Source organism: Epinephelus lanceolatus, chromosome 8, assembly GCF_041903045.1.
Source record: "Epinephelus lanceolatus isolate andai-2023 chromosome 8, ASM4190304v1, whole genome shotgun sequence".
In the NCBI taxonomy this organism is placed as follows: domain Eukaryota; kingdom Metazoa; phylum Chordata; class Actinopteri; order Perciformes; family Serranidae; genus Epinephelus; species Epinephelus lanceolatus.
The window spans coordinates 41,112,579-41,138,905 of NC_135741.1; the positions used below are offsets into that span (position 1 = coordinate 41,112,579).

The following is a 26,327-nucleotide window of genomic DNA, read 5'->3' on the forward strand; positions in this document are numbered from 1 at the left end:
AAAAAAGCCCACCCTGGATCCAGAGGTGTTAGCCAACTATAGATCAATATCTAATCTTCCCTTTTTTTCAAAGATCCTTGAGAAAGTAGTCGCAGACCAGCTGTGTGATTTTCTCCATGATAATAATTTATTTGAGGAATTTCAGTCAGGATTTAGAGTGCATCATAGCACTGAGAAAGCACTAGTTAGAATTACAAATGACCTTCTGATTGCTTCAGACAAAGGACTTGTCTCTGTACTTGTTTTATTAGATCTTAGTGCAGCGTTTGACACAATTGACCATCCAATTCTGCTACAGAGACTGGAACACTTAATTGGCCTAAAAGGTTCTGCACTAAGCTGGTTTAAATCTTATTAATCTGATTGTTTTCAGTTTGTTCACGTTCATAATGAATCATCCTTACGTACTAAAGTTTGTTTTGGAGTTCCGCATGGTTCTGTGCTCGACCCAATCCTATTTACTCTATATATATGCTTCCTTTAGGTATCATCATTAGAAATCACTCTGTAAATTTCCATTGTTATGCGGATGATACACAGCTGTATTTATCTATGAAGCCAGAAGAAAGTAATCAATTAACTAAACTTAAAAATGCCTTAAAGACATAAAAAACCTGGATGAGCACCAATTTCCTGATGTTAAATTCAGACAAAACTGAAGTTATTGTTCTTGGCCTCAAACAACTCAGAGACTCTTTATCTGATGACATAGTTTCTCTAGATGGCATTGCTCTGGCCTCTAGCACTAGACTTGTAGTTCTCGAGACCACTTTTTTGCGGTCTTGGTCTTGTCACGGCCTCGACAGTCTTTGGTCTCAGTCTTGTCTCGGTCTCGGGTCTATCGGTCTCGCAATGTCTCGGACTGGCCGAGCGGTCTCGAAGGGATTTGTAACCTATAATATCCAGGCAGGCACAGTTTTTTTTTTGATATCATTATACGCCCCCTTCAATCGGTACCAATCACATGCATTTTGTGACACAGACGGCGTTGGCGCTCGTCCTCTCACGCCCCCCCTCTAAAGCACGGTCACGGATCGATGGAGGAGGACGCAAAATGTCAGTGAATTCGGCAGTCGTCAGGTTTGGTTTTACAGACCATAAAGAGTTCGTTTGCCACACAACAAAGAAGAAGAAGCATTCTGCAATATGTAAATTTTGCAAAGTGTGTTTAATGGAGACAGGAGGGACCACATCGACTTTCACCAGACATCTGGAGCGAAAACACCGGGAAAGGTAAGCAACTAGCTCTGATACTTCGTTAGCAGTAACGTTAACCACCTCTCCAACCTCCCGTGACCAAACAGATTATGTGTGTAATTTATTATTGTGACTTATTATGCGTTCTTACATGTGCGGTATAAAGTTAGATAATAGGGATAGATTTTTGTAAGCCTCTGCGGACTTTATTAACCTGGTGAACACCGAATGTAAACACATGCTAAGTACAGGTAGCTAGCTCTTTGAATTGGCAACCTTTTGAACTGTTTGCCAATTGAATGGCTTTGACTTCAGCTAACGAACAGCTGTAGCATTGGTCGTCTCTGTTTGGATTTCAGTGTTTCGCACTGAAAACCACCACCACCACCACCACCACCATGTGTGGTGACGGTGGTGGGGGAGGAAGGGTGGGGGTGGGGTACGGTACGGTATGGTGTCGCTGCCGCTGCACACAGTCTGTCAATCCGTGAGAGCGCACACACACACACACACACACACACACACACACACACACACACACACACACTCACACTCACACACACGCTTGCTCTCGTGCCTAAATGATCAACATGCAATGCAGCCTTATTTTATTATTATATATTTTATTTTATTAAATGTTTGATGTGGTATATGATGTGGTACATGTATGTATAATGTGTGATGTGGTTAACACGGTTAAGTCCTCTTCTGTGTGGCCCTATCATACCTATCATGCCACTACAGCTGCAGAATGGTTTAGGCTACAGATTCTGTAGAGAACAACATCAGACCTTATAGAGTAGAAGTGTATTTTCTGTTAAGATTGGTTTCATTTCTTATCAACAATACACATGAGTTAGTTGGCTGACAGGAGGAGCAGGCATAGTGCTGCAGTTATGCAAAAAGATGAAGTCAAATACAGAGATGATCTGTTAATGTGTCATACTGGATTGGATTTAGGTTTCATAATGCAAAGACCTGATGTTTAGACTGTACACTTAATTTTCATATCACTTGCAAGACAGTTTGTTGTGGTTGAATATGAACAGATGTCTTACAGATGTCTCTTTCCCTATTTTGCAGGTACTTGGAGTACAAAGCAGGACCTGCATCACTGGCGATGGCAGACACCACACAGCAGACAATATCTTCCTTTGCGCAAAGAGTCCACTTATATGCCCCAAATTCATCCAGGCAACAGGCCATTACACAAGCCATCCTCCAGGACCTTGTCATTGGATGCTCTCTGCCCCTGTCTCTAGTAGAAAATCCAAATTTTAGACACTTTCTTTCTGTCATGGACTGCAAATACACTCCTGTGTCTAGGACCAGCTTGACAGAGAAGCAGATACCTTATCTAGTCAGTAAGGTTAAGGATGACATCATCAAAGCACTGGAAGCTCAGGCAAGTGTTGCACTTACAACCGACCTCTGGTCTGACAGGAGGCTTCGCTCCTTCCTTGGAGTTACTGCGCATATTGCCTGCGAAGACAAGGACTCCTACAGTTTAAAATCCTTTTTGCTGGATTGTCGGCGTTTCACAGGGAAGCACTGTGGTGAACGAATCGCCTCAGAATTTGATGAAATTGTTGAGGAGTATGGCATTAGCAACAAAATAAGCTTCATTCTGACGGATAACGCATCCAACATGAAGCGGGCCTTTAAAGTGAGATTGTCGGACTCAGAGCAACCTGAAAGTGACAGTGATGACCTTGATGATGAAATGATGTGGGAGGACGTAGAAGACTTTGAACAGCCATGGTCATCAGGTGAACGCCTGTCTTGCTTCGCACACTCGCTCCAACTGGTCGTCAGTGATGGCATGAAAGAAGTGAAGGCAATAGCAAGAGCCATTGCTAAGGCCACCAAGTTCACAACCCTGCTTCACAGCAGTTCTAAGGTCAGAGACATGTTTGAGACCCACTTTGGGGCTAATAAATCTATCCCGGCAGCTAACAACACACGCTGGAATAGCACCTTAAAACAGTTAAAAGCTCTCACCACACTTGACCACCGGGCTGTCACAGAAATGTGCAGCGAATGTGATACAGAAAATATTGCGTTTTCAGTCCGAGAATGGGCCCAGCTGAAAGACCTTTGTACTGTGCTTGAGCCTTTTTCTGAGGCAACAGACCTCACAGAAGGAGACACTGTGGTTACCATCAGCATGGTGGTCCCCACCGTCCTGGACTTAAGAACTCATCTCAACAAGATGGAAGTGCAGCTGCCGCAGATTGTGACAATAGTTAGAGCACTAAAAAAGTCCTTAGAAAAAAGGTTCTCAGGGATCTTCAGAAGGATCAACATGGAGCAGGGGGATCCCGAGGAGCCATTTAATCATCGGATCTACTTCCTTGCCGCCATGCTTGATCCCCAGTTTGGTTTGAGCTGGGTAGATTTAGATGTCCATAATGGGGAATCCAGTCCAGCACTGAAGAGGTTCAGAGACGACCTTAAGAAATCATTAACAGGTGGCTATAATTATTATGGTTGTTGTTATTATTACAGTTATTGTTATTATATTGTCATCAGCAGCATCCTGTTTAATCCTGTATTTTGTTTGTGTGTATGTGTGTGTGTGTGTGTGTGTGTGTGTGTGTGTGCACCTTTTTCCAGACCTTTTGATCAGAGAGGTAGACCGAGATGCAACTGCTGCACCGCTAGCAGAAGATGCGGAAGATGCAGGAGAATTGTGCCATGACTCACCACCACCCCTGAAACATCAGCGTCTTCTTTCACGCTACAAGGCTTTTAAGATGCAGCACAGCACAACCTGGGACTCAAGCATTACTGCACAAATAAGCAAGTACCTAGACAACATGAATGACTATGACTGTGATGCACTGACCTTTTGGTCAAAAAACCAAGAGCATTTCCCTCAACTACACAATGTTGCCTTAAAAGTCCTCTCTATCCCTGCCTCTTCTGCCCCAGTGGAGAGAGTTTTTAGCAGAGGAGGCATTCTAATGAGACCCCACAGAGCACGGCTAGGCCATAAGATGCTGCAGTTTTTAGTGTTCTTGAAGTGCAATCAGCGACAGCTTTAACATGTGAACTACTTGTTCTACAGTTTTAATGTATTAGTTTATGTATCTGTTCTTTGTGATGTCTGTGTTCTATTGTTCTTGTCCCACTGAACTACAGGCTTCATATATTGATAAAGTGTGTTAGAAATGAGATGCCATTGCACACATCAAGGTGACAGAATCTTGTGATCACCAGTTCTTCCTCTTGTTAATGTACAATTTGAAGTACAGTTTTGTAAACTATTTGTATTTTGCATTTGATTTAATGCATTTTTTGATGCACCTGCATGTGTGTCTGTGTATTTAATTACAGTATTGTGCTTACAATGGCCTTGTTTGAATAAATATATGGCATCATTGGCCTTTGAATAATATTTGCATATCGTTGTGATTGATTAAGCATTAGGCCTATGCCATTTCAGTGATGCTGATATTATACAGTGTAATTTGGCTACTGTAATGCAATTTCAAGTTGATAATTGTGTGTATCTTTAATATTTAAAATTCACGTTTCATCTACAAATTAAGTACAATTTAAATCAGTAACATATTTCCCATTCATTAGACTTTTCTGAGGTGCAGGGTAGTGTTGGAGGCTTGTTATTTTGTTAGATGTCTTTGGGACTAGTTAATAGTCATGTCAGTCCTTAACAGCACTCAAGAGTCAGTCCTCTAATAGTGTAGAAATAGCGGTCATGCAATTGCTACACATTTGATTTCAGCCAATTGATGAAAACATTTATAGTGAGTTCACACATAACACAAGACATGCACTGTCTCTGTATTATTGTGCCTGTAGTTTAAATAATACAATCTCATATTTATACTAAGCAGCTGAACCCAGTATGGTGCTTATGTTCTACAACTCATGCAAAATGACAAAAAAACTAGTTTGTTTTTTTTTGTCTCGGTCTCGGTCTTGGTCTTGAGCTCAACTAGTCTTGGTCTTGACTTGGTCTGTCCTGGTCTTGGTCTTGGTCTTGTCTTGGTCTTGAAACTCTCTGGTCTTGGTAGTGTCTTGGTCTCGGTTTAGGCGGTCTTGACTACAAGTCTATCTAGCACTATGGTAAGAAACCTCGGAGTAACATTTGATCAAGATTTGTCTTTTAATTCTCATTTAAAACAAACCTCACGGACTGCATTTTTTCATCTGCGTAATACTGCGAAAATTAGGCCTATCCTGACCTGAAATGATGCAGAAAAATTGGTCCACGCTTTTGTTACCTCAAGGCTGGATTACTGTAACTCTCTATTATCAGGTAGCTCTAATAAGTCTTTAAAAACTCTCCAGCTTATTCAGAATGCAGCAGCACGTGTACTAACAGGAACTAAGAAACGAGATCATATTTCTCCTGTTTTAGCTTCTCTGCACTGGCTCCCTGTAAAATCCAGAATTGAATTTAAAATCCTACTGTTAACTTATAAAACTCTAAATGGTCAAGCTCCGTCATATCTTAGAGAGCTCATAGTGCCATACTGTCCCACCAGAACACTGGGTTCTGAGAATGCAGGGTTACTCGTGGTCCCTAAAGTCTCCAAAAGTAGATCAGGAGCCAGAGCCTTCAGCTATCAGGCTCCTCTCCTGTGGAATCATCTTCCTGTTGCGGTTCGGGAGGCAGACACCGTCTCCACATTTAAGACTAGACTTAAGACTTTCCTCTTTGATAAAGCTTATAGTTAGGGCTGGCTCAGGCTTGCCTTGTACCAGCCCCTAGTTAGGCTGACTTAGGCTGCTGTTATCATTAGTCATACTTCTACTGTTATTATACACATATGATTATTGTCACACATGTATACTATCAGATATTAATATATTATTATTAATTATAATATTATTACTTTCATTAATGTTGTTGTAAGCTACTGTCATTACCGTCTGTCCTGCATCTCCCTCTGTCTCTCTCTCTTTCTGTCTCATTTTGTCATATGGATTACTGTTAATTTTTTATGTTGATCTGTTCTGTACGACATCTATTGCACGTCTGTCCATCCTGGAAGAGGGATCCCTCCTCAGTTGCTCTTCCTGAGGTTTCTACCGTTTTTTTCCGCCGTTAAAGGCAGGGCTCGACAGTGTGAGCGTTTCACTCGCATTTGCGGCTAAAAATAGCTGTGTGCGAACTGTAAAAAATATTTAGGGGCACATGTGCACATAAAAAAATCAGCCGAAGCAGCCTATATTTTTGTCAATAAAAAAATATGATTATCTAACCGCAAATGTTGGAGGAACTCCAGCAGCCTTCCCTCTTCCCCGTGTGACACGGTTATGGGCGGTTTTCCAAGCCACTGTCTGCACAATGAATATAAGTCCCACTGTTGGCAGGGTGGAAATAAGTCAAAGCGTGGAGGAAGCGGCAGACCTACGGTGAAGTCTGCTCCGTTCTCCCTGCAGTTAGGGACCGTTCGCCACAGTACCGCTGCTGGGCAGGGTGGAAATAAAGCCCTTTTCACACAGAGCGCGCAAAGTGCAGACCTCCGCCGATGGACGAACCCATTCATTGTGCATGAGCTACCGCGGCGCAAGAGCGCACCCCTCTGCCGCCGAGCTGAGCGGTGCAAGAGGGCACATGCCGCGGCGGCCGCCAGCCTGTGCTTGAAAATTTTTTAATTTCACTGCAACGGGCTGTGACGACACCTCGGCGCATCCAATAGCCAAGAAGAGCCTTGAGTAGACACGGAAGCGGTCACCATGGAGCTGTAGCTCCTGAACGAGCCTGTACTCCCCCAAATACTGTCTTGCGCGCCTTGCTCTCCGCTTGCTCTGCGCCCTATCCTGTGGTGGGCGCCGCGAAAATTGCGCTCTGTGTGAAAGAGGCTTTAGTCAAAGTGAGGCGGAGACGAGAGACTGGGAAAAGTGGCGGACCTCCGAGGAAGCCTGCTCCGTTCGCCACAGTACCGCTGCTGGGCAGGATGGAAATAAGTCCTGCAGAGTTTCAGAGGACCTGGAGAATGTTTTAGGATAGTAATAACATTATATAAGATAATCATATTGCAAAGATAATATATATAAGATAATAACATTAAAGAGAAAATTAAATTGCAATACTTTTTCAAAACTTGATGATTTTACCTTTCTGTACATTTTGTATACAAATTCATTAAATAATTTTGCTTGTAAATGTCTATTTGCATCACGTTTATTACGGAAAACACATTATTTGATCAATTTACATTGTGCCCCTAAACTTCTTTGTGCGCTCCTTACTTTTTCAACTTAGGAGCACATGTGCTCCTTGGGAAAAAGTTAGCATCAAGCCCTGAAACGTTTTTTTTGGGGGAGTTTTTCCTTATCCGCTGTGAGGGTCCAAAGGACAGAGGGATGTCGTGTGCTGTAAAGCCCTGTGAGGCAAATTGTGATTTGTGATATTGGGCTTTATAAATAAAATTGATTGAAATTGAAATAATAAGTTGCCATTCCTAAAATACTGGTCACAGGTGCTGAAAACATCATTTTAATAAACTGCATCTTTTCAGTTAATCTTCTTTTGGAATTATCGTCATTTCATTATATATATGCTACTAAATTTACCGAGTGTATCTAAAACTAAATTTGCTATACATAAACACAACATATATCAAAAATACAGTGATGAAACCAACTGGCCAACAAAAAATGAATAAGTGAAAGTAAAAGTGAATTAGTTGCATGAAACGCACTGACAACGTAGTTTTATCAGTGAAGGCAAAATAGAAAGATATGTTGTTATTATGTTTATCAGTGCTGGCATGTTTTACATGACCTGCATCATGGTGTGCACATATTTCACTTTACATTTTCTACACACTAATTTAGGATGGGCCCCCCCCCCACGTCCGTGTGGAGTCGTGTCATTTAGATTAGAGAGAGGGGGACAGGGTTACATTTTACCTTCGTGACACATCGGACAACACTCTCCATTACTTGTTGCATATTCCTTTTCACGACAGCACAGCCCTGGTACCATGAAGACAGCGAAACAGCCTTGAAGACACAGAGGTTTCTTGGTTTAGTTCTCTGCGTTATAGACACTGAGCTAGGCTAACGTTAGCAGAGACCAGGAAGGACATTTGTCTACTTTTAAGATACTTACCGAAGACAGCCAATATCGAAAGCATTATAACGCATGTTACTAACGTTTCATAACGTTAGTTTCATTACGGTTTGATAACAACAGTACCATTTATGGAGAATTTCTAACACGCCGTTATAGCATTGACTTAGCTTAGCTCTGGAGTTCCCCTAAATCACCTAGTATCACTTTCCGTTTGCATGACGTTACCAGTAGACTGGGTGTTTGTGTGACACACCCATAGATCAGGGATGTTCCCCTTACTTAATGGCGGTCCACAATTTTCGAAGCTGTACAATAAAGTCCTTATACCTCTACGAAACACTGATGCACAAGATCTATAATAGAATTTAATAATAACGGATCAAGCCAGGCCCGTCTGGATAAAAAGAGTTGCGACAACGGAAGTTCCAACTGAATGGTCACGTGATTCACATAGACTTCTGTAGCGGACATCTTGATGATACCAAAGACAGTGGATAAACTGCTTACCTATTTAGCCCTATATTTAACCTATATTTATACTGTTGTACTTGTTGTATACTGTTGTATAAATATATACATGACACTAACAGGCCGGAACTAACAGGCCGGAACTAACTGTTGTATAAATATATTTATACAGGCCGCATAGTCATACATACATAGACGCCGCATTGACTGCCGCTGCCTATTGGAGCCGACGTCCTCGCCGGCCGCCATCTTGGATGGGTCTCGCTTCGCCTCCACAGTGCATTCACTTCTATTGAGGGAGGAGCTGTATGCACAAGTAAAATAGAATAACTCGCTGAATTTTCAACTGATTTTCACGCGGTTTGGTTTCTTACAAACGACACACATGTAGTTATGACACAGGATGCTTTCGTACATTAAAAATGCGGGATTTCATGCTTTAATAATTTCTGCAGATAGCAACAGCATGTTATTTAGGTCACAACACAGTGCTTTTATTCACCTCAACCCCAGAGTGGGATATATATATATATATATATATATATATATATATATATATATATATATATATATATAGCCTATAGGCTATAGATATATATATATATATATATATAGTATTTATATACTGTATAAACATACTGTATAAACACCATATACACAATACAAAACACAGTATAGCATATTATGTATAGCATAATATGTAGATCTGAGGTTTGCTCAAACTGTCAGCTCCTTTAAATCAGGGCTAAAAACACTATTGTTTACTGAAGCGTACTCTTAGATTAAATACTTACCTGCTGTATTCTGCTGCCCATACTTTTTAACTACACACTGCTGATTTATGCCTTTTATTATTTTACTTCTTTTCTTATCCTGACGGTTCAATGTATTGAGCCTGTTTTTATTTTATGTTACTGTATTTTATTATTATCACTATCATTCTCAATTTCTATTTCCCTTTTCAATCGACTGTTTTTATTGTTTTAAATTGTGTCTTGTTGCTTTTAATGTCTCTGTAAAGCACTTTGAATTACCTTGTGTTGAATTGTGCTATACAAATAAACTTGCCTTGCCTTGCCTAGCACACCTTTGTGCACATATTCACTTTTCCACCAGCTGTGCTGCAAATATCCCCTGCTGCTCATCCTTCTGTATCTTTTTTCAAATTATCTTGACCACAGTCCCATTTTCATAGTTATAATACCAATACCAAAATTAATTTCAGTGTTTATGTAAATACTGAAAATGTTTTTTACTACTTTTGAGGGATCACAGCAGTCAGTGTAATAAGAATATCTTTACTAATCCCTGAAAAGAAAATTTCAAAGAAGTCTATAAGATCATCTATTTAACAAAGAATTATTAAGTCTGATGGCTGTGGGTATAAAAGAGAGTGGGTGTGTGTGAGAAATAAACTCAATCAACAATAGAGCTTTTTCTTTATTAAAATATATTAATAAATTTATTAATATGCTATACTATGTTTTGTATTGTGTATATTGTGTTTATACAGTGTATATATATGTGTGTGTATATCTATATCTATCTATAGCCTATAGGCTATATATATATATATATATATATATATATATATATATATATATATATACATCCCACTCTGGGGTTGAGGTGAATAAAATAACTGTGTTGTGACCTAAATAACATGCTGTTGCTATCTGCAGGAAGTATTAAAGCATGAAATCCCGCATTTTTAATGTACGAAAGCATCCTGTATCATAACTACATGTGTGCCGTTTGTAACAAACCAAACCGCGTGAAAATCAGTTGAAAATTCAGCGAGTTATTCTATTTTACTTGTACATACAGCTCCTTCCTCAATAGAAGTGAATGCACTGTGGAGGCGAAGCGAGACCCATCCAAGATGGCGGCTGGCGAGGACGCGCTCAGGCAGTCGATGCGGTGTCTATGTATATATGTCTATGTACAGGCCGGAACTAACTGTTGTATAAATATATTTATACAGACCGGAACTAACTGTTGTATAACAGTTAGTTCCGGCCTGTTAGTTCCGGCCCTGCAATCTGATTGGTCGAGAGACAGTAAAACCGTGATGATATTGGAGTACAACATCACGGTTATTTCACTGTGTATGTATCACTCCGCCTCACAGCTGATTGCAATCAACAGTCAAATCAAAACTGATGGTTAGTGTCAGTTAGGTCAGCAGTTGCGTTGTAGGCTAATTAATTCATCCACTGTCAAACAGCCAAAAATATGGATTTATTTCCTAAAATAAGTTTTGAATTGAACTATGAATGGTCATCAGAGGAAGATGAGGGAGAGGAGAAGCTGAATCCATCTGAGCACACATCCAGGTTTGTCAGTGTTTCATCAGCGGAGCTCAATGACTTGGAGAAAAGCAACATAGTGTCAGATCAGAAGGCAGAGTCGGCTGTGCCTGTGAAGCCACAGTCCACCATGCAGTCACCAGAAACTTATTTCACTGGCTGCACAATTAGGCTAATGGAAACGTGCAGATAAATGTGTATAAAGAGTAAGTGCCTGGCGCACCATGTCAGCGTTACATAGCAACGGTGACAGCGGAGTCCTGAGGGAACTATTTTTGTTGGCGGAAGACAAATAAAATGCTTAAATTATCTATTTTGCCTGCGGCCTCGTGCCTACGACCGAGTCACAGCCGTGACGATATCACAGTAGAACATCACTCCCTCTTGTGTGATATTGCTTAAATATATATACATACATATGTGTGTGTATATATATATATATATATATATATAGGCCTATATACACACACACACATATATATATATATATATATATATATATATATATATATATATATATATATATATATATATATATATAGGCCTATATATATATATATATAATATAAGTTTGTGATAACTGGATATTCTTGCATATGCAGAGATAGAACAAGTGGAAGTGGGGGAGGGTGTGCAATATTTGTAAAGCAGGGGATAAGGTATAGGGAAATAAAGTATGTGCAAGAACTAGAGGTGAATGTAGTTGAAGTGTGGACTCGTGATGGAGGCATAAAAATAATCAATTTCTATAACCCATGCAAACATTTAGACAAAGGAAAGTTAGAGTCCATCTTGGCACAATGGAGGGGAAAAATAATCTGGTGCTGGGATTTTAATGCACACAGCAAACTCTGGGGGAATCAACAAGATGCAAATGGGGAAATTATAGAAGATCTCATGGATGAAAAAGAGCTGGTGTGTTTAAATAACGGGGCAGGGACGAGGGTGAATTTGGCAAAAGGCACAGAATCAGCTATTGATGTCACACTCAACTCTCAAACTTTGGGTGCAATAAGTGAATGGAGGGTACTGAATGATAGCACAATGGGGAGTGATCATTACCCAATCAGTATTCATATAGGAACAGAAAATGAAGTAGATCTGAATGAGAGAGAAAAGAGGTGGAAGTTAGAGGAAGCTAACTGGAAGGTATTTAAAGTATTAAGTGAATGCAACTTAAATAGTGTAAATATAAACCAATCAATTGATAACTGGTGCGCTGATATCAGAAAGGGTATATTAGATGCTGCAAAACAATGTATCCCTAGAAGTGGTGACACTAAAAGGACAAAGTTGGTTCCCTGGTGGACAAAGGAATGTGCAGAAGCTATTAAAAACCATAATAAAGCTTTTAAACTGCTGAAAAGGACATTATGTTTTCAAAACTTAATAAATTACAAGAGAAGCCAAGCTATAGTGAGAAGCATAATTAAGACCGCTAAATGGGAGTATTGGAGGAAATACTGTGATTCTCTAGGAAGAACCACACCACTAGGGAAAGTGTGGGGAATAATTAAGAAAATGTCAGGTCATTATAAAGAATATGGATATCCAGTAATGAGAGATAATGTAAATAATATAGTAGATAGTAAAGGTAAGGCAGAGCTAATGTTTATGTTTATTTATGTTTATTTTAAGGATCCCCATTAGCTGAATGCCTTGGCAATCACCTAGTCTTCCTGGGGTCCACACCTTACATACAATATATTACACTACATTACATATAAAACAATTTCATCAATTTGCATTATAAAATACAAAGCTTATGTTTATATGAAAGTTAAACAGAAAAAAAAGAAGAAAAGAAAATAAAGAAGGAAAAAAAGGAATTACATTCAGTCATTTCAGTTCAAAATTGGGTACACTGTAGGCTACATACATTAAAGTAGAATACTAAATAATCAATATATTGAAAATATATATATATATTTTTTTAAAAGTCAGAAAAGACATATTGTAAACACGCACAGAGCATACCTTCTACTTTTCACATTCATCTACAGACCAGCAGATACCTCTGCATGTCCTTTTTAAAGGATAATTTATTTTTAATTAGCCGGATTTTGAAAGGTAAACTATTCCAGTATGTTATGGCTCTGTAAATGACAGTTTTTTGCAATGAGTTAGTCCTTAGACTGGGAACCACAATATGACCATTACTGGCAAATCTAGTGTTGTGTTTATGTGTGTTATTGCAATAAATTATTTGCTCAAATAAAAATACTGGATTTTTTAAGTTAATAATGCAGCTAAAAAATGTGGCCATAGTTTAAAAAAATCCTCAATGGTGAGCCAAGAAAGGCTAGAATGCAACTTTTCAGTGCTAGTTCTTATTGAGCAGCCCAGAACAAGTCTAGCATCCCTATTATGTGAGACTTGTAATTTTGCAAGATTAGTTTTGGATGCAGATGACCATACTATTGAACAATAGTCCAAGTGGCTCAAAATTAATGATTTGGACACTTGACCCAGCATGTGTGATTGTACATAAGGAGAGCACTTTCTTGTAACTTCAGTGCCTTGGCCCATTTTACTGACAACTGTATTGATGTGCTCAGTCCATGATAGATGACTATCAAGGACTAGGCCCAGCAATTTGGCTTTGTACACCTGTTTTATGGGTTCTCCAGATATAGATAGCTCCAGTTTAGGCTTAGAAATCAATTTATATCGTGACCCAAAAACAATACCTTTACATTTGGATATATACGTACAGGCAGAGAGTCTGAGGGCTATCAGAAAGCCCACCCCGGCCCTCCGCCTCTCACCTGGAGCAACTCCAGCGAAGGAGAGAGTCCAACCCCTCTCAAGGACTAGGGTTCCAGAGCCGGAACTATGTGTCGAGGTGAGGCCAACTATATCTAGCCGGTAGCGCTCAACCTCTTCCACAAGCTCCGGCTCCTTCCCCGCCAGAGAGGTGACATTCCATGTCCCAAGAGCCAACTTCTGTAACCGAGGATCGGACCACCAAGGCCTCCGCCTTGGTCTGCTGCCCAATCCACATTGCACCGAACCCTTCTGGATTCCTCTGCGGGTGGAATGATTTTTCCCTCCTTCCACAGTCTAGGATATACCCCACATAACAGACATGTATTCACAATGTGACTTAAAGGACCCAAAATGTAATCAGCAGCAATACTTAATACCTTATTGTCTAGATTATCAGTGCCTGCACTGCCATATTCCGGAAGAGACTTCAACAATATCTTAACATCTCTATCCTCTACACACTTGAATTGAGACATACAATTTTTACCATCCATTAATTCGTTACATATACATTTTCGTTACATATACAACTTTGGCTCTTACTTTAGGAATTTTAGCCTTCCTGCTGAAAGCAACCAAATTGTGGTCACTAAAACCTACAGGTACAGAGACTGTATTTGAGCATAGCTCAGGTACATTGGTGTATATATGATCAATACATGTAGAGGAAGTATGGCCTGCTTGATTGGTAGAGATTCTTGTTGGAGAGGAAACAATTTGTGATATATTGCAAGCACTAATTTGTGATGATATTTTTTTCTTCCTTGGACAGTTACTGGCTATCCAGTCTATATTCATATCACCAAGCAAGTATATTTCATTGTTCACATCGGAGACTCTGTCAATCATTTCATTTGTTAAAGTACATAGTACAGGAAATCTGAGTGATAAAGAAAAAAGATGTAGAGAAGAAACAATATTAAGATTCAAGGAGGTGCTGCGGGATGAGAGTGAGTATGACAATACAATGAATATGGCATTTTCATTGAGAGAGTTAAATAAGATGTTAAAGAAATGTGGAAGGACAATGCCAGGGAAAGATCAAATTTGTTATGCTATGTTGGATAATTTAAGTGAGAGTAAGAAGAGTAAGAATATGTTGTTAAAATTGTATAATAAGGTGTGGGAAGAAGGGACTTTGCCCAGGCAGTGGAAGGCATCTACTATTGCTCCCATTTGCAAAATAGGGAAAGATCCTAGCCTGGTAGAGAGTTACAGGCCCATAGCCCTGACGTCGCGTTTGGGTAAACTTATGGAGAAAATGATAAATGATAGATTAATTTATTATCTGGAAACCAGAGGAGAAATAAGATGTTACCAGAGTGGTTTCAGAAAAGGAAGAAGTACTATAGATCCTGCCCTCAGGTTAGAACATGAAATTAGGAAGGCTCAGACTAACAAAGAAAGTGTGGTAGCTGTATTCTTTGATGTAGAGAAAGCATATGACATGATGTGGAAAGACGGTCTCTTAATTAAACTGTATAAAATTGGGATAAGAGGCAAAATGATCAAGTGGATTAGAATTTTTTACTGACAGGAAAATATCTGTAAGAATAGGGAAGGAGTTCAGCAATGAATATTTAGCAGAGAACGGTACACCACAGGGGAGAATTGTCAGCCCAATATTATTTTCAATCATGATTAACGAAGTGTTTAATAATGTAGATACAACATCAGAGTAGGAGTGTCGCTGTTTGCAGATGACGGGGTTATGTGGAAGAGGGGCAGAAATATTAAGTACATTATTAGGAAGTTACAGCAGGCAATAGAACAAGTAGAAGCATGGGCATTGGAATGGGGTTTCAGATTTTCAGTATCAAAGACAAAAGCAGTATTTTTCACTAAAAAGAAAGTTGAAAATGACATCAAGTTAAAACTCTATGGTGAGGACCTGGAGAGAGTAGACTGCTTTAAGTACTTGGGAGTCTATTTTGATAAAAATCTTACATGGAATGTGCACATTGAGAAGATGGTGGAGAAATTCAAAAAGGTAGTGAACATCATGAGATGCTTGAGAGGTAGAGAGTGGGGAGCTAGCAGAACAGCATTAAAAACTGTGTATATCAGTCTGGTTAGAGCCGTGATAGACTATGAGTGCATCATATATACTGTAATTCTGCCTCAAAGACACTACTATCTAAATTGGATGTTATCCAACATCCACGCATTAAGGCTGTGCTGTGGGGCCATGAAGACAACTCCAACACCAGCTTTGCAGGTAGAGATGGGGGAAATGCCGATGGAGATAAGACGTCTCCAGATAGTTTATCATACTGGGCTAATTTGAGGGGACATGATGGAAGTCATCCAAATCAAGAGCTGCTAGAACTCTGTCGAGAACTAGAAAATCAAAAAATCAGGAGTTTCAGCTGGGCTATACAGGCAAAGGTTGCAGATATTGGCATAGCTGATAAGGTGCTGAGTCCCACTGTGCCACTCTCTGTCACACTACCATGGACTATAGAGAATACAAGAGTTGATTGTAATCTGTTGAATAAAGGAAAGGGGAGGATAGACATAAATGTTGTTGGTAAATACATAAAAAGAAATTATTCAGACCATATGGAGATATACACAGATGATCTAAGGCAGAGTGGCAGGGTGGGAATAGCTTTTGTCATACCAGATAAAAATTTTGTTTCATGTAAAAGAGTTACTGACAATATATCTGTATATACAGGTGAATTATCAGATATTCTGCTCACTCTGAACTGGACTGAGGTGGTGAAACCAAACAGAGTGGTGATATGCTCTGATTCCGGTAGTGCAATAACAAGTATTCATAACATGCAGTCAGAAACAAGACAGGATATAGTATTAGACATTGTTCATTCAGTACACAGAATCAGAAAAGCTGGGGTGGATATTGCACTTTTTTGGGTTCCTGCACATATTGGGGTGGAAGGGAATGAACTGCCTGACAAGTATGTTAAAGGAGCAACAAAGAGGGGTACAGTTTGTATGAGTATAACGTATAGCAAAGCTGAAATAAAGAACATCATTAAAGCAGAGTTGAAAAAGAAATGGCAGGAAATGTGGGATATAGAAAGTAAAGGCAGATATTATTATAACATTCAGAGACAAGTGGGAGAAATGATAAAAGAGAACAAGAGTAAGAAAGAGGAGGAGATCATATCTAGGATCAGGTTTGGTCACTGTGGCCTAAATGGTACATTGAGAATAGTCAACAAACATGCTACAGGAAAGTGTAATTATTGCAACTCACAAGAAACAGTGGAACATGTAATGTTAGTGTCCATAATACCATCAAGAAAGACAAGTACTCATTAGGGCACTAGAAAGAAATGGAATTACATTAAATATCAAAGAAATTTCACAAAGAAATTCTGGGGATGTAGGGTACTACGGAAGCGTATTGCATTCACTTGACAAATTAAAAAAAAAATCTGTTTTATTGAGTAATTTTTTTCCGTTTTTCAGGGTATTTTTTCTGTTTTTCTGAGTTAAGATACACGGAGCTTGCCATATGTGTCCTACTGATTCTGGAGAAACACTGCCATGTCCAGATCTGAATGGGCTTTTCGTCTGAACAACTGCAAAGTCTTAAGGTGCCTGCGTAAAGTCGACAAACTAATGATAACACCATCTATATGACTTAAAGACAAGAGTATCTCCCAGTGTCTCAAACCCAAAACAAAGTAAAACTGGATTAAACTAAACAAGCGGGTCATGTTTGCTTCCATTATATCAAGCTCTCAAGAAAGGAATGAAAGTGTCTGTTGTTCTATTGCTCTCTTAACTCAGAAAAAAAATACTCAGAAAAACAGAAAGAATTACCCCGAAAAACAGAAAAAAAAATTACCACGAAAAACAGGGAAAAAAATTACCATGAAAAACAGAAAAACAAAAAAATTACTCCGAAAAACAGAAAAAATAGTCAATCAAACAGCTTTTTTTTTAATTTGTCAAGTGAATGTAATACGCTCCCGTAGGGTACAGAGCCATTTTTAGTTTTTTTTTGGACAAAACAGGATTAAGCAGGAAAATCTAACATAACAATGGGTTTACTTATGTGATTCAGATACACACTCCCGTACAGAAGGTGGCGGAATGCACCTATAAGTTGCCTGCCAACCGCCATTAATCACACGAAGAAGAAAAAGAACAGGAAGAAGATAAAGATGATGGCGGCCTGCATGTTCCTACAGTCCACCGTGCTCCGCAGTGCGCTGCGAGGAGCCATCAGCCTACACATCCGCTCACCGGGACCTCCTGCCGCGGCTGTCGGGCTTAGGTTTGTCTGTAACGCTGCTCCAGACAAACCAAAGAGGTTGATAAATGAATCTACGGAGGAATACAAGTTCGTAGAGCGGCTCATCCCACCGTCACGAGTCCCGGCTCCGCCTAAACATGCCGGTCCCACTCCGTCCGGCTGGACCCCTCCTGCAGATTCACCGCCGCCTCTGCCCTACATGATCCGCCGCTCCCGCATGCACAACATCCCAGTTTACACCGACGTGACCCACGGCAGCCGTAAGACAACGCTCGTACGGAAAGTGGAAGGGGACATCTGGGCTCTGGAGAAGGACGTGAAACAATACCTGAAGGAGGTGACGGGCAAAGAGCTGCCCACACAGGTCAATGAGGTCACCATGACCCTGACGGTCAAAGGTCATGTGGACAATGAGCTGAAACAATGGTTGCTCAGCAAAGGCTTCTGACTGCAGTGATGAAGCAGTGCTGAGCTTCCAGGACTGTCACAACAACATGCGCAGGGGGCACAGAGCTGTCCATGTGGAGATGGAGAGGACAGCTGGGACCTTACTGGGATCAGCTGACATCTCAACACCTTAAACATTGTCCTTCAGTGCTTTAAATCCATATGGAAGGACAGTTTTTGACTGCCACTTTATTGAACTTTCTTAAGACACCAGAGAAATATTTAAGTTGTGAGATCATCAGCTGTTTAACAGTGTACATACGTGTATGTTATGAATGAAACATTAAATATAAAAGCATAGCCACTTCCTGTTGTTGTGTATTTATACATTGTTGAGTCAGTCAGAGAAGCAGGCAAGGGCGTTGTGGTATGCATAACACACCAGCTTTGTTTCACTGTTTGTGGAAAGCTGTTGAGATTGTGCCATCAAACCCTATAACAGCTTACAGTCCTTTTTTAAAAAATTGTTTATTTGCACATTTAAAAGTGACAAATTATAGATTTGGTACAAATCACTCTATATAGAGAGTGGGTAGGTAATGTGCAGGTGAGGGTGGAAACCTTGGGAGGGCTTAAAAATTGACCCCACCTTGACCTTGTTTAGTCAAGGAAAATGAATAATGTACATCTTATCAGGTAACAAGAAAATAAATAATAAATAAAATAAGGTTAGAGAAGGGAAAAAAAATGGGAAAGAAGAATGAAAAATAAAAATCAAACAAAATAATTTAAACAAGATAATTGTACCACGATTGACTAGTCCTAGTAAACTGTTAAACAAAGTGTTTAAATACTTTGATCAATAATCTCTTTTTAAATATAGACGAGGAGGCAGTGGTGTCTGCAAGATTATGATGTTCATTCCACAACGTGATCCCTTTATATTTAACAGTGAACTGCCCTCTGCTAGTAGTTGAGTTTTTGTCTCCATCTGAGATGGTTGGCTTTACTGTGAAGGCAAGACGATGTCATTAAATAGCTTTTTTTTTTAGCAATCCATAAGATATTCCATTTCAAATGACAACTGACAGCAAAAATGCAGCAAATGCTCACATGGGTGAAACACAAACCACTGAATGTTTGGATTTTAACTTAAAATACCTACAACAATTGGTCGCTTATCAAAATCAAGTGATTGCCACAGCCTCACAAGATAATCACATACATGAAAGAAAATAAGGGCAATAAATCTAAACATTTAAATTTATTCAGAAATACCATATGAACATTTACACTTGAGTACTGCAGAGGACAATCCAATGTGTTAGGATGACAAAACAAACATTTAGAATCACCATTATCCCAACAAAACAGACACCCACCTCACTGAAGCCCCTGTGCTTGACACTGTAGAGCAATTCATGTTAATTACAAAGAATATGTTGTTGCCAATTATGATGTGAATGTTCACACAAACCTCCCCAACACCTCAGTTATACTGAAGTTAGAATAATAAACATGGTTTGTATGATTTCATCTAACAGCATTAGTTCTCTATGACACACACAGAAACATGAGTGCTGGTCTGCTGAAATGTGACTGTGCAACAGTTTCCATCACCATACATGTACTCACATTTGGTCACAATTCTGTTTGACCTGTACAATTTTAACACAACATTCACCCAGATGGTTTGATTTTTTGCCAGTGTATGTGTACTGCATGATGCCATCAGGAATGAAGCAGGGCGGAAAAGTCTCTAATTCGCCTCCTAAGTTCCTCCAATTGCTCAGCTGGAAAATAAATAAATAAATTAAAGCAGGAAACAAAGATTTAACAATGTGCAACAAACTCTATGGCTGTACTCGAAACCACCTAGTATACTAGTAGTATGCACTGATTTGGCCATACTATAGCATGTAGTATGCAAAGAAATGCAAAATCTGCAGTATGCCCAAAATACCAGGATGTACTAACTTGGAAAAAAAAAATTGTTAGAGCAGTGGTTCCCAGCTGGTCCCCAGCTGGTCCAGCCACGGGGTCCAGATTTCTCCTTAGTCATTAGTTTAAGGTCCACACAATTAATTATATTCAGTGTCATAACTGCATTTGGCCCATCATGTCGTCGAGCTAGTTTGCTGTCTGTGTTAAGTAGCTGTCTGTTATTCACTCACTCTGTGCCTGAATTTCACTGTACTTCAAAGTTAAGTGTGGGTTTTTTTTGTTTTTGTTTTTTTACAAACTTGACACATTTGTCACATCACTTGTAGTCCATTCAAAATCAACCAAATTCGACCACGACACATAAGTGGGGAACCACTGCTCTAGAATGCATCAGACCAGTCTTGCTCACCTATCGTGTCCCACAATACAAAGCGCTGGGACAGTCACAATAACCAGTCACTTCTGAAAAGGGCTGGGGCAATTCTTCAATGTTACTGATTACAGAAAGACATTCTTTACAGAATGTGCATTGACAAGTCACAGTGAAGTAAGCTGTGCTGGCAGCGGCAATGTGGAAATTGGACTATTATGATTGTTTTTAAGTGAAGATGACTGAATAAAATATTCAAATATTAATGAGAAATGTTTAATATTTGTTCTTGAATAAATTAAAAATTATATAAAGTGAGAATTCAGAAAATAATCTTTAGAGTAATAAATAGAGTGGTTGTTAGACTTACTAATTTAAAAAAGATTCATTAGGTGCAGCCCTATTGTGGCTGACAGGGATACCCCTTCATCAGTGGTCGACAAGGAGGAATTAAACTGTTGTAACATTTTTTTTCTAATTCACAATTGTGACAAGGCAACGGTCTGTAACCAACGTATGACTACATTTGTCCTACAACCCATAACAAAGCCAGAACGTTTAAGTTAAGCCTGTGAAGCTAATGTTTGACGTCATGAAAACATTAATGTTAACCTTAGCCAGCGGTCAATAACTAAACAACACAACATACATGACTTAAATCTAACACTGAGCTATATTTTCGTTTTTCAGAATAAGAGACTGCCTAGCATCCTGCAAAATCAACTGACTGAACAGTTTATTTAGCGTCCTGCAAAATAAACTGACTGAACAGTTTCAGGGCCCAGTCAGACAGAGCATTTTTGCAGGTTGCAAGATGCGATGCACTCACTGATCTGTAGCTGAAAATTCATTCATTCATTCATTCATTCATTTTCTAACCGCTTCATCCTCTTGAGGGTCGCGGGGGGGCTGAAGCCTATCCCAGCTGACATCAGGCGAGAGGCAGGGTACACCCTGGACAGGTCGCCAGGCTATTGCAGGGCTGACACAGAGACAAACAACCATTCACGCTCACATTCACACCTATGGACAATTTAGAGTTACCAATTAACCTAATCTGCATGTCTTTGGACTGTGGGAAGAAGCCGGAGTGCCCGGAGAGAACCCACGCTGACACGGGGAGAACATGCAAACTCCGCACAGAAGGGCTCCCACGCCCGGGATTGAACCGGCAACCCTCTTGCTGTGAGGCGAGAGTGCTAACAACCACACCACCGTGCCGCCCTGTAGCTGAAAATGTGCATAAAAAATGGACAGGCGGAGAGCAACTGAGGGTTGTACCACAAAGCGAGATCATTGTGTTAGCAAGGTAGGTTAAGTCAAAAGCCAGGGATTTCCTTCCTATGAAAGGTAGGTCTCTCTTAATGTGTCTAGATCATCACCATAATTTAGGCAGCAGACCTAACTGGGTTGGGAGCAGTTATTGTTGTGAGTTTTGGCTCAAAATCAGCTAAAAAGCTCTGTTGAGTCGCATGACTATATTGAATGTGAATATATGAGCGATAGATTGTCAGCTGAGCGAATATGTTATAAATGACCTGTACCCAAATTGTTGAGCTGTAACGTTATATAAATGCCACTAAAACGAAGCCATGCAATTACGGCAGTGCCTAACCTGCAGTATATCAATGATGCAGAAAATCTAAGCAAGAATATTGTGTTGTTTAATTTACAGGGCTGTTGTTGCTCTTACTGAAATACTGAACATGTTTTGTAGTGTTCTCTGGTCCACCTGCCCACACTGGCTCTAAAAGAAGTCTCCTGTAAAATTACAGGTTACAAGAGTTCAATACATTTTTAATTGGGATCATGTTTACTTGCTTATGAAATGCAGTTTAATTCCCTCAAATCATACCATAACGTTACCACTTTAGATTATGTATACAAGCTTAGTTTTGATTTGCTGACATCTGGTTTCTACTGCTGGTATATTAGCTTATTTATTAGACTATTGGTTTTTCTGATACGTAATATTTAATCAGTGAAAATCATTTCACTTTGATTTGTCCAAAAACTAAATTATTTACACGTATCAATGACGCAGAGTGTCCGACCTAAATGTAGTTCTTGAGTGTATAGTTTAAATCTGTTGCATCAAGTTTAAAGTGCAGGAGATGCAGAATGTGCAGCTGTCACTTCAGAAATAAAGAGTGGTAAAATAATTAGGCTCTATAAACTTGTGAATTCTTAATGTAGTATACTTGCGATGGTTTCAAATGAAGCCTTCATGTGAATGTGCATGTGAAAGAGAATATTCACTTACGTAACTTGCGCCTCTCTCCTCGGCTTTGGTAGCAAGGCTGTGTTTCTAGCTGGTTCACATCCTCATTCACAGATACAGAAGCTTCTGATACTTCCTTTAGCATTTCCAACTCCTGAGCAAAAACACACGCAAGAGCAAAAGGTGTCAGTATGAATTTTTTCTACAGGTCAGGCTCGTGTCAAGACAGATTTTTGCATGTGCATGTAAGCAACCATTTTTCGACATATGTGGGAATACCATCATGAATGCCAGCAGTAATTGGTGTATCCTCTGGAAGACAACAGTCTCTGTGCTGAAGCTGGGGGGATCTCTACTGCAGTAAGTTCTCAAGTCGGTTTCGAAAACATGGCTGAAGGTAGCCATCAACTGCTGGAAGTCACATGCCGCCACGCGCAGGGAGCTTGGAGAGAAGACACCAGGACTCTGTGCCTCATTGCTCAGGAATTCACACTAAGAAGAACAGATAACACTTATTACTACCATGACATTCAGGCACTCAGCCAAATCTATGGGGTCTGTGATTGTGCATCATAACACCGGTATATTAAAAAATCATTACTGATCCTAATATCCATTTCAAAAATAGCTTTGAGTGTTTGTCAGATATTTTAAATTCATGTGGTAGTAGTTTAGCATGGACACCCTGCTTCAATTAAAGACTGTACAGGACTGCAGACATCTCTGGCCACATAAACACCATACCTCTGACTGTAGCTGCTCCAGTGTTGATCGCGTCAGCTGTAGAAGGGTGGCAACATCAGCAGCCTCTTCTCTACTCGGCTTATGAGATGACTTGGTGCCCTTGCTTAAAGCCCTGTGAAGTATGGAATAGCAGTAAGAGGGTTGGAGACAAATATAAAGACACTGTTGCTGCTGGCCAACCACAGGAAACAATGCAATATGTGATGATCCACCATACCTCTACACTCTTATTATGGCAAGTTCATTTAAAGGAAACATTGACAACATGCAGCGAATAAAAAGTGAGGCAAAGGATTCAATGTGTTAGCAACAGGATAATCACACAGGCATACGTACTTGATGTGTGCAGGCCAGGGATCGAGTGTTGGTTTGAGCATATGTGTGAAGTGAGGCAGGTTCTCAGCAGCGTAGAGCTCATTCAGGAGCATCTCTGGATCCATTCTGTGGCCTGCAGACTTCTTGCAGCCAGGTACTAAAGTTAATAGCTGCTCCTGGAACTGAAGCTGCCGGTGAGGACTTGAATCACCCTGGATAAATGGTTTGAGAAATGAAACAGGTCAATTTCTGTTTATTGTGACAATGTCTACATATGTATATCGATTACATTAACACTGGTTTTATGCAATCTCTCACCTTGATCAGGTCCAGGTCATCTGCTCTGCACAGCATCAGCTCCTGCCCAAGCACAGCCATTTCTGTTTGTACCAAAACAGACCACAGCAGTGTAAGAGGTCATGCAAGACTGTTAACTATTTCCTGTGTAGGAAACAGCCTTTGACAGACAACGTTACCTTTAGTCAAAACATCTGGGTCTTTGGCTCTTACTGACATCGCTTTGGAATTGGCAAAGTTTGGGTTGATACTGTAAAGTGACAGGTCAAGATCGGACAGAGTGATTTGATTATATTTATATAGAAATTATTTATGATGAATAAGAATGGGGTTGATGTTCTATGTGGCTTATTCTACCTGCCGCAGATCCATGCCAGTATGTCGGTGCGGTGCTGAGAGGGAGTACACAGCAGCTGCAGCATGCTGTCCGCTTCCTGCAGGTACAAACCTTCCACCAAGGGACAAGATACAGCCTCAACAAAAACAAAACATAGACCGGATATTCAATTTTAAACACTCCATTACTCTTTAATTGCAGAAATATACACAGCAAGGGAGAGTAGCGATAGTAATATGCCAAAAAAAAGGACACAGCATAGTACCGCAGTATTTTTTTTTGTGGCAACATTGTACTGTCACACAGTGCCAAGTACAGATTTCGATTTTTTGTTGTAGAAATGATTAATATTACAAATACAAAATTGACTTTACGTAGCCTAGTAGAATAGTAGAATCAACTGCCTTTTCAGTTCACTACATATACTGCTGCACAAAAATGGCTGAAATGAGATGAACAGACTGTAAAATTTATTAGAGAAAACAGATGTTGACAAAGTTTTCCTTTGGGGACATAATTTACAGTTTAAAAAAGGTTATAAATTACAATATATTTTTATTAAATATACTCAGCATATCGCAAAATATTTAAAATCGCAATAATATTGTATCATGAATTTGGTGATTAGCAATGACCAAACTTTTGTTCAGTGAATATTTTTTGCAAAGTTACTCCAGATATCATAGGGCTTTGTGACAATTTCACTCTGTAACAGAGAGTGAATAGCTTTGTTATTATCTTACAGGATGGAGGGGGAACACGTATTCTCACAAGGAGTGTGAACAGGATTAACCAAAGAAACATTTTGATATAAAATAACACTTGCACAAACTTACAGAACCACTACGTATAGCCCCCATTACCACATCAAATTCCTTAACTGTGACAGGAAAACTGAAATTAAACACTGAATTATTAAAGTTCTTAATATCTTAATGCACCCACAGAATAATATGAAACAGATATAACCAGCAGATATAACACCTTTAAAATATCGTTATATCTCACCCCTAAGGTTTTCGTAGGAAGTTGTATGTCGTAGAAACCTAAGGAGTGCCCGTCGTAGCTAGCAGCCCAAAAAAGTGTAGCAGTACTTATGAGAATAAACAACAATAAGCAAACTTTCGAGAATCGCGTACTGTTATGTCACTAAAATATTTTTTCCATTACTTTAACTTCCTTTACCTGTAATGAAGCATAAACATGTCGTGCAAGATGTTCTTCCTTCAAAGCACCCGCCATTTTCCAAACAAATAGTTGTTGTTGTTCTTCTTCTTCTTCTTCTTCTTCTTCTTCTTCTTCTTCTGTGTGTTAAATGGCGGATCGGTGCATACCACCACCTACTGTGTCGGCGTATGTAACTGAATACGGATTGGCCTTAAATAAATTAATTAAAACAACTATTTCCTAATCCTGCCTGCATTATATAAGATACCAGCCCCCTTCTCATCTCCCTAAAGTCCTGTCCTGTGCTTGTATCGTCTTTAACCTCCACTGTTGCCCTCTGCCCTGCCCCCAAACAACTTCTACTTGTTCTTGTTCTTGTTCTTCTCTCAGTTTATTGGCGGATCGCAAGTAACTTTAAGGTGCATACCGCCACCTACTGTACACGAGTGTGCAACATCATATCAAGTCACCTGGTGTCCCAACTTCTTCCCATGAACCGTGTGTCTTTTAA

At 39.7% G+C, this 26,327-nt stretch overlaps 4 protein-coding genes across 4 annotated transcripts in view; 2 read left to right on the forward strand and 2 right to left on the reverse strand.

Moving 5' to 3' along the window:
• The window catches only part of LOC117257869 (uncharacterized), a 38,003-nt gene extending 29,244 nt beyond the window's left edge, over positions 1 to 8,759 (reverse strand). The window contains exons 1-2 of the mRNA XM_078170422.1: positions 8,291 to 8,759; positions 8,089 to 8,181 (exon numbers count right to left, since the gene is read on the reverse strand). Of these exons, the coding sequence (XP_078026548.1) occupies positions 8,089 to 8,181; positions 8,291 to 8,315 (118 nt within the window). The 5' untranslated portion in view covers positions 8,316 to 8,759. The remainder of the gene's footprint in view (positions 1 to 8,088; positions 8,182 to 8,290) is intronic.
• Positions 1,617 to 4,244, forward strand: LOC144464170 (zinc finger BED domain-containing protein 4-like). Its single transcript, XM_078170310.1, has 2 exons — positions 1,617 to 3,668; positions 3,814 to 4,244. Exons 1-2 carry the CDS (start codon positions 2,258 to 2,260, stop codon positions 4,242 to 4,244), a joined length of 1,842 nt encoding a protein of 613 aa, XP_078026436.1. The 5' UTR covers positions 1,617 to 2,257.
• A 9,132-nt stretch (positions 8,760 to 17,891) lies between the features above and the next one.
• mrpl49 (mitochondrial ribosomal protein L49) lies at positions 17,892 to 18,781 on the forward strand. The gene has a single exon (XM_033629979.2). It carries the CDS (start codon positions 17,943 to 17,945, stop codon positions 18,480 to 18,482), a length of 540 nt encoding a protein of 179 aa, XP_033485870.1. The 5' UTR covers positions 17,892 to 17,942; the 3' UTR covers positions 18,483 to 18,781.
• Positions 18,782 to 19,669: 888 nt separating this feature from the next.
• Positions 19,670 to 26,008, reverse strand: haus7 (HAUS augmin-like complex, subunit 7). The gene is made up of 9 exons (XM_033629978.2): positions 25,835 to 26,008; positions 24,670 to 24,785; positions 24,492 to 24,562; positions 24,334 to 24,395; positions 24,037 to 24,227; positions 23,701 to 23,812; positions 23,236 to 23,448; positions 22,999 to 23,110; positions 19,670 to 20,214 (listed from the first exon to the last, which is right to left on the reverse strand). The coding sequence occupies exons 1-9, from the start codon at positions 25,889 to 25,891 to the stop codon at positions 20,153 to 20,155; spliced, it is 996 nt and encodes a 331-aa protein (XP_033485869.1). The 5' UTR covers positions 25,892 to 26,008; the 3' UTR covers positions 19,670 to 20,152.
• Between the last annotated feature and the right edge of the window lie 319 nt (positions 26,009 to 26,327).

What these genes read in the sequence shown, in the direction of transcription:
- LOC144464170 (XM_078170310.1), top strand. Translation starts at nt 2,258, where the DNA reads ATGTCTCTTTCCCTATTTTGCAGGTACTTGGAGTACAAAGCAGGACCT. An exon ending in CCTTAAGAAATCATTAACAG is followed by an intron (nt 3,669 to 3,813) that starts GTGGCTATAATT and finishes ACCTTTTTCCAG; the next exon opens with ACCTTTTGATCAGAGAGGTA.
- mrpl49 (XM_033629979.2), top strand. Translation starts at nt 17,943, where the DNA reads ATGATGGCGGCCTGCATGTTCCTACAGTCCACCGTGCTCCGCAGTGCG.
- haus7 (XM_033629978.2), bottom strand. Translation starts at nt 25,891, where the DNA reads ATGGCGGGTGCTTTGAAGGAAGAACATCTTGCACGACATGTTTATGCT. An exon ending in ATGACCTGGACCTGATCAAG is followed by an intron (nt 24,228 to 24,333) that starts GTGAGAGATTGC and finishes CCATTTATCCAG; the next exon opens with GGTGATTCAAGTCCTCACCG. An exon ending in TGGAGCAGCTACAGTCAGAG is followed by an intron (nt 23,449 to 23,700) that starts GTATGGTGTTTA and finishes TGTTCTTCTTAG; the next exon opens with TGTGAATTCCTGAGCAATGA.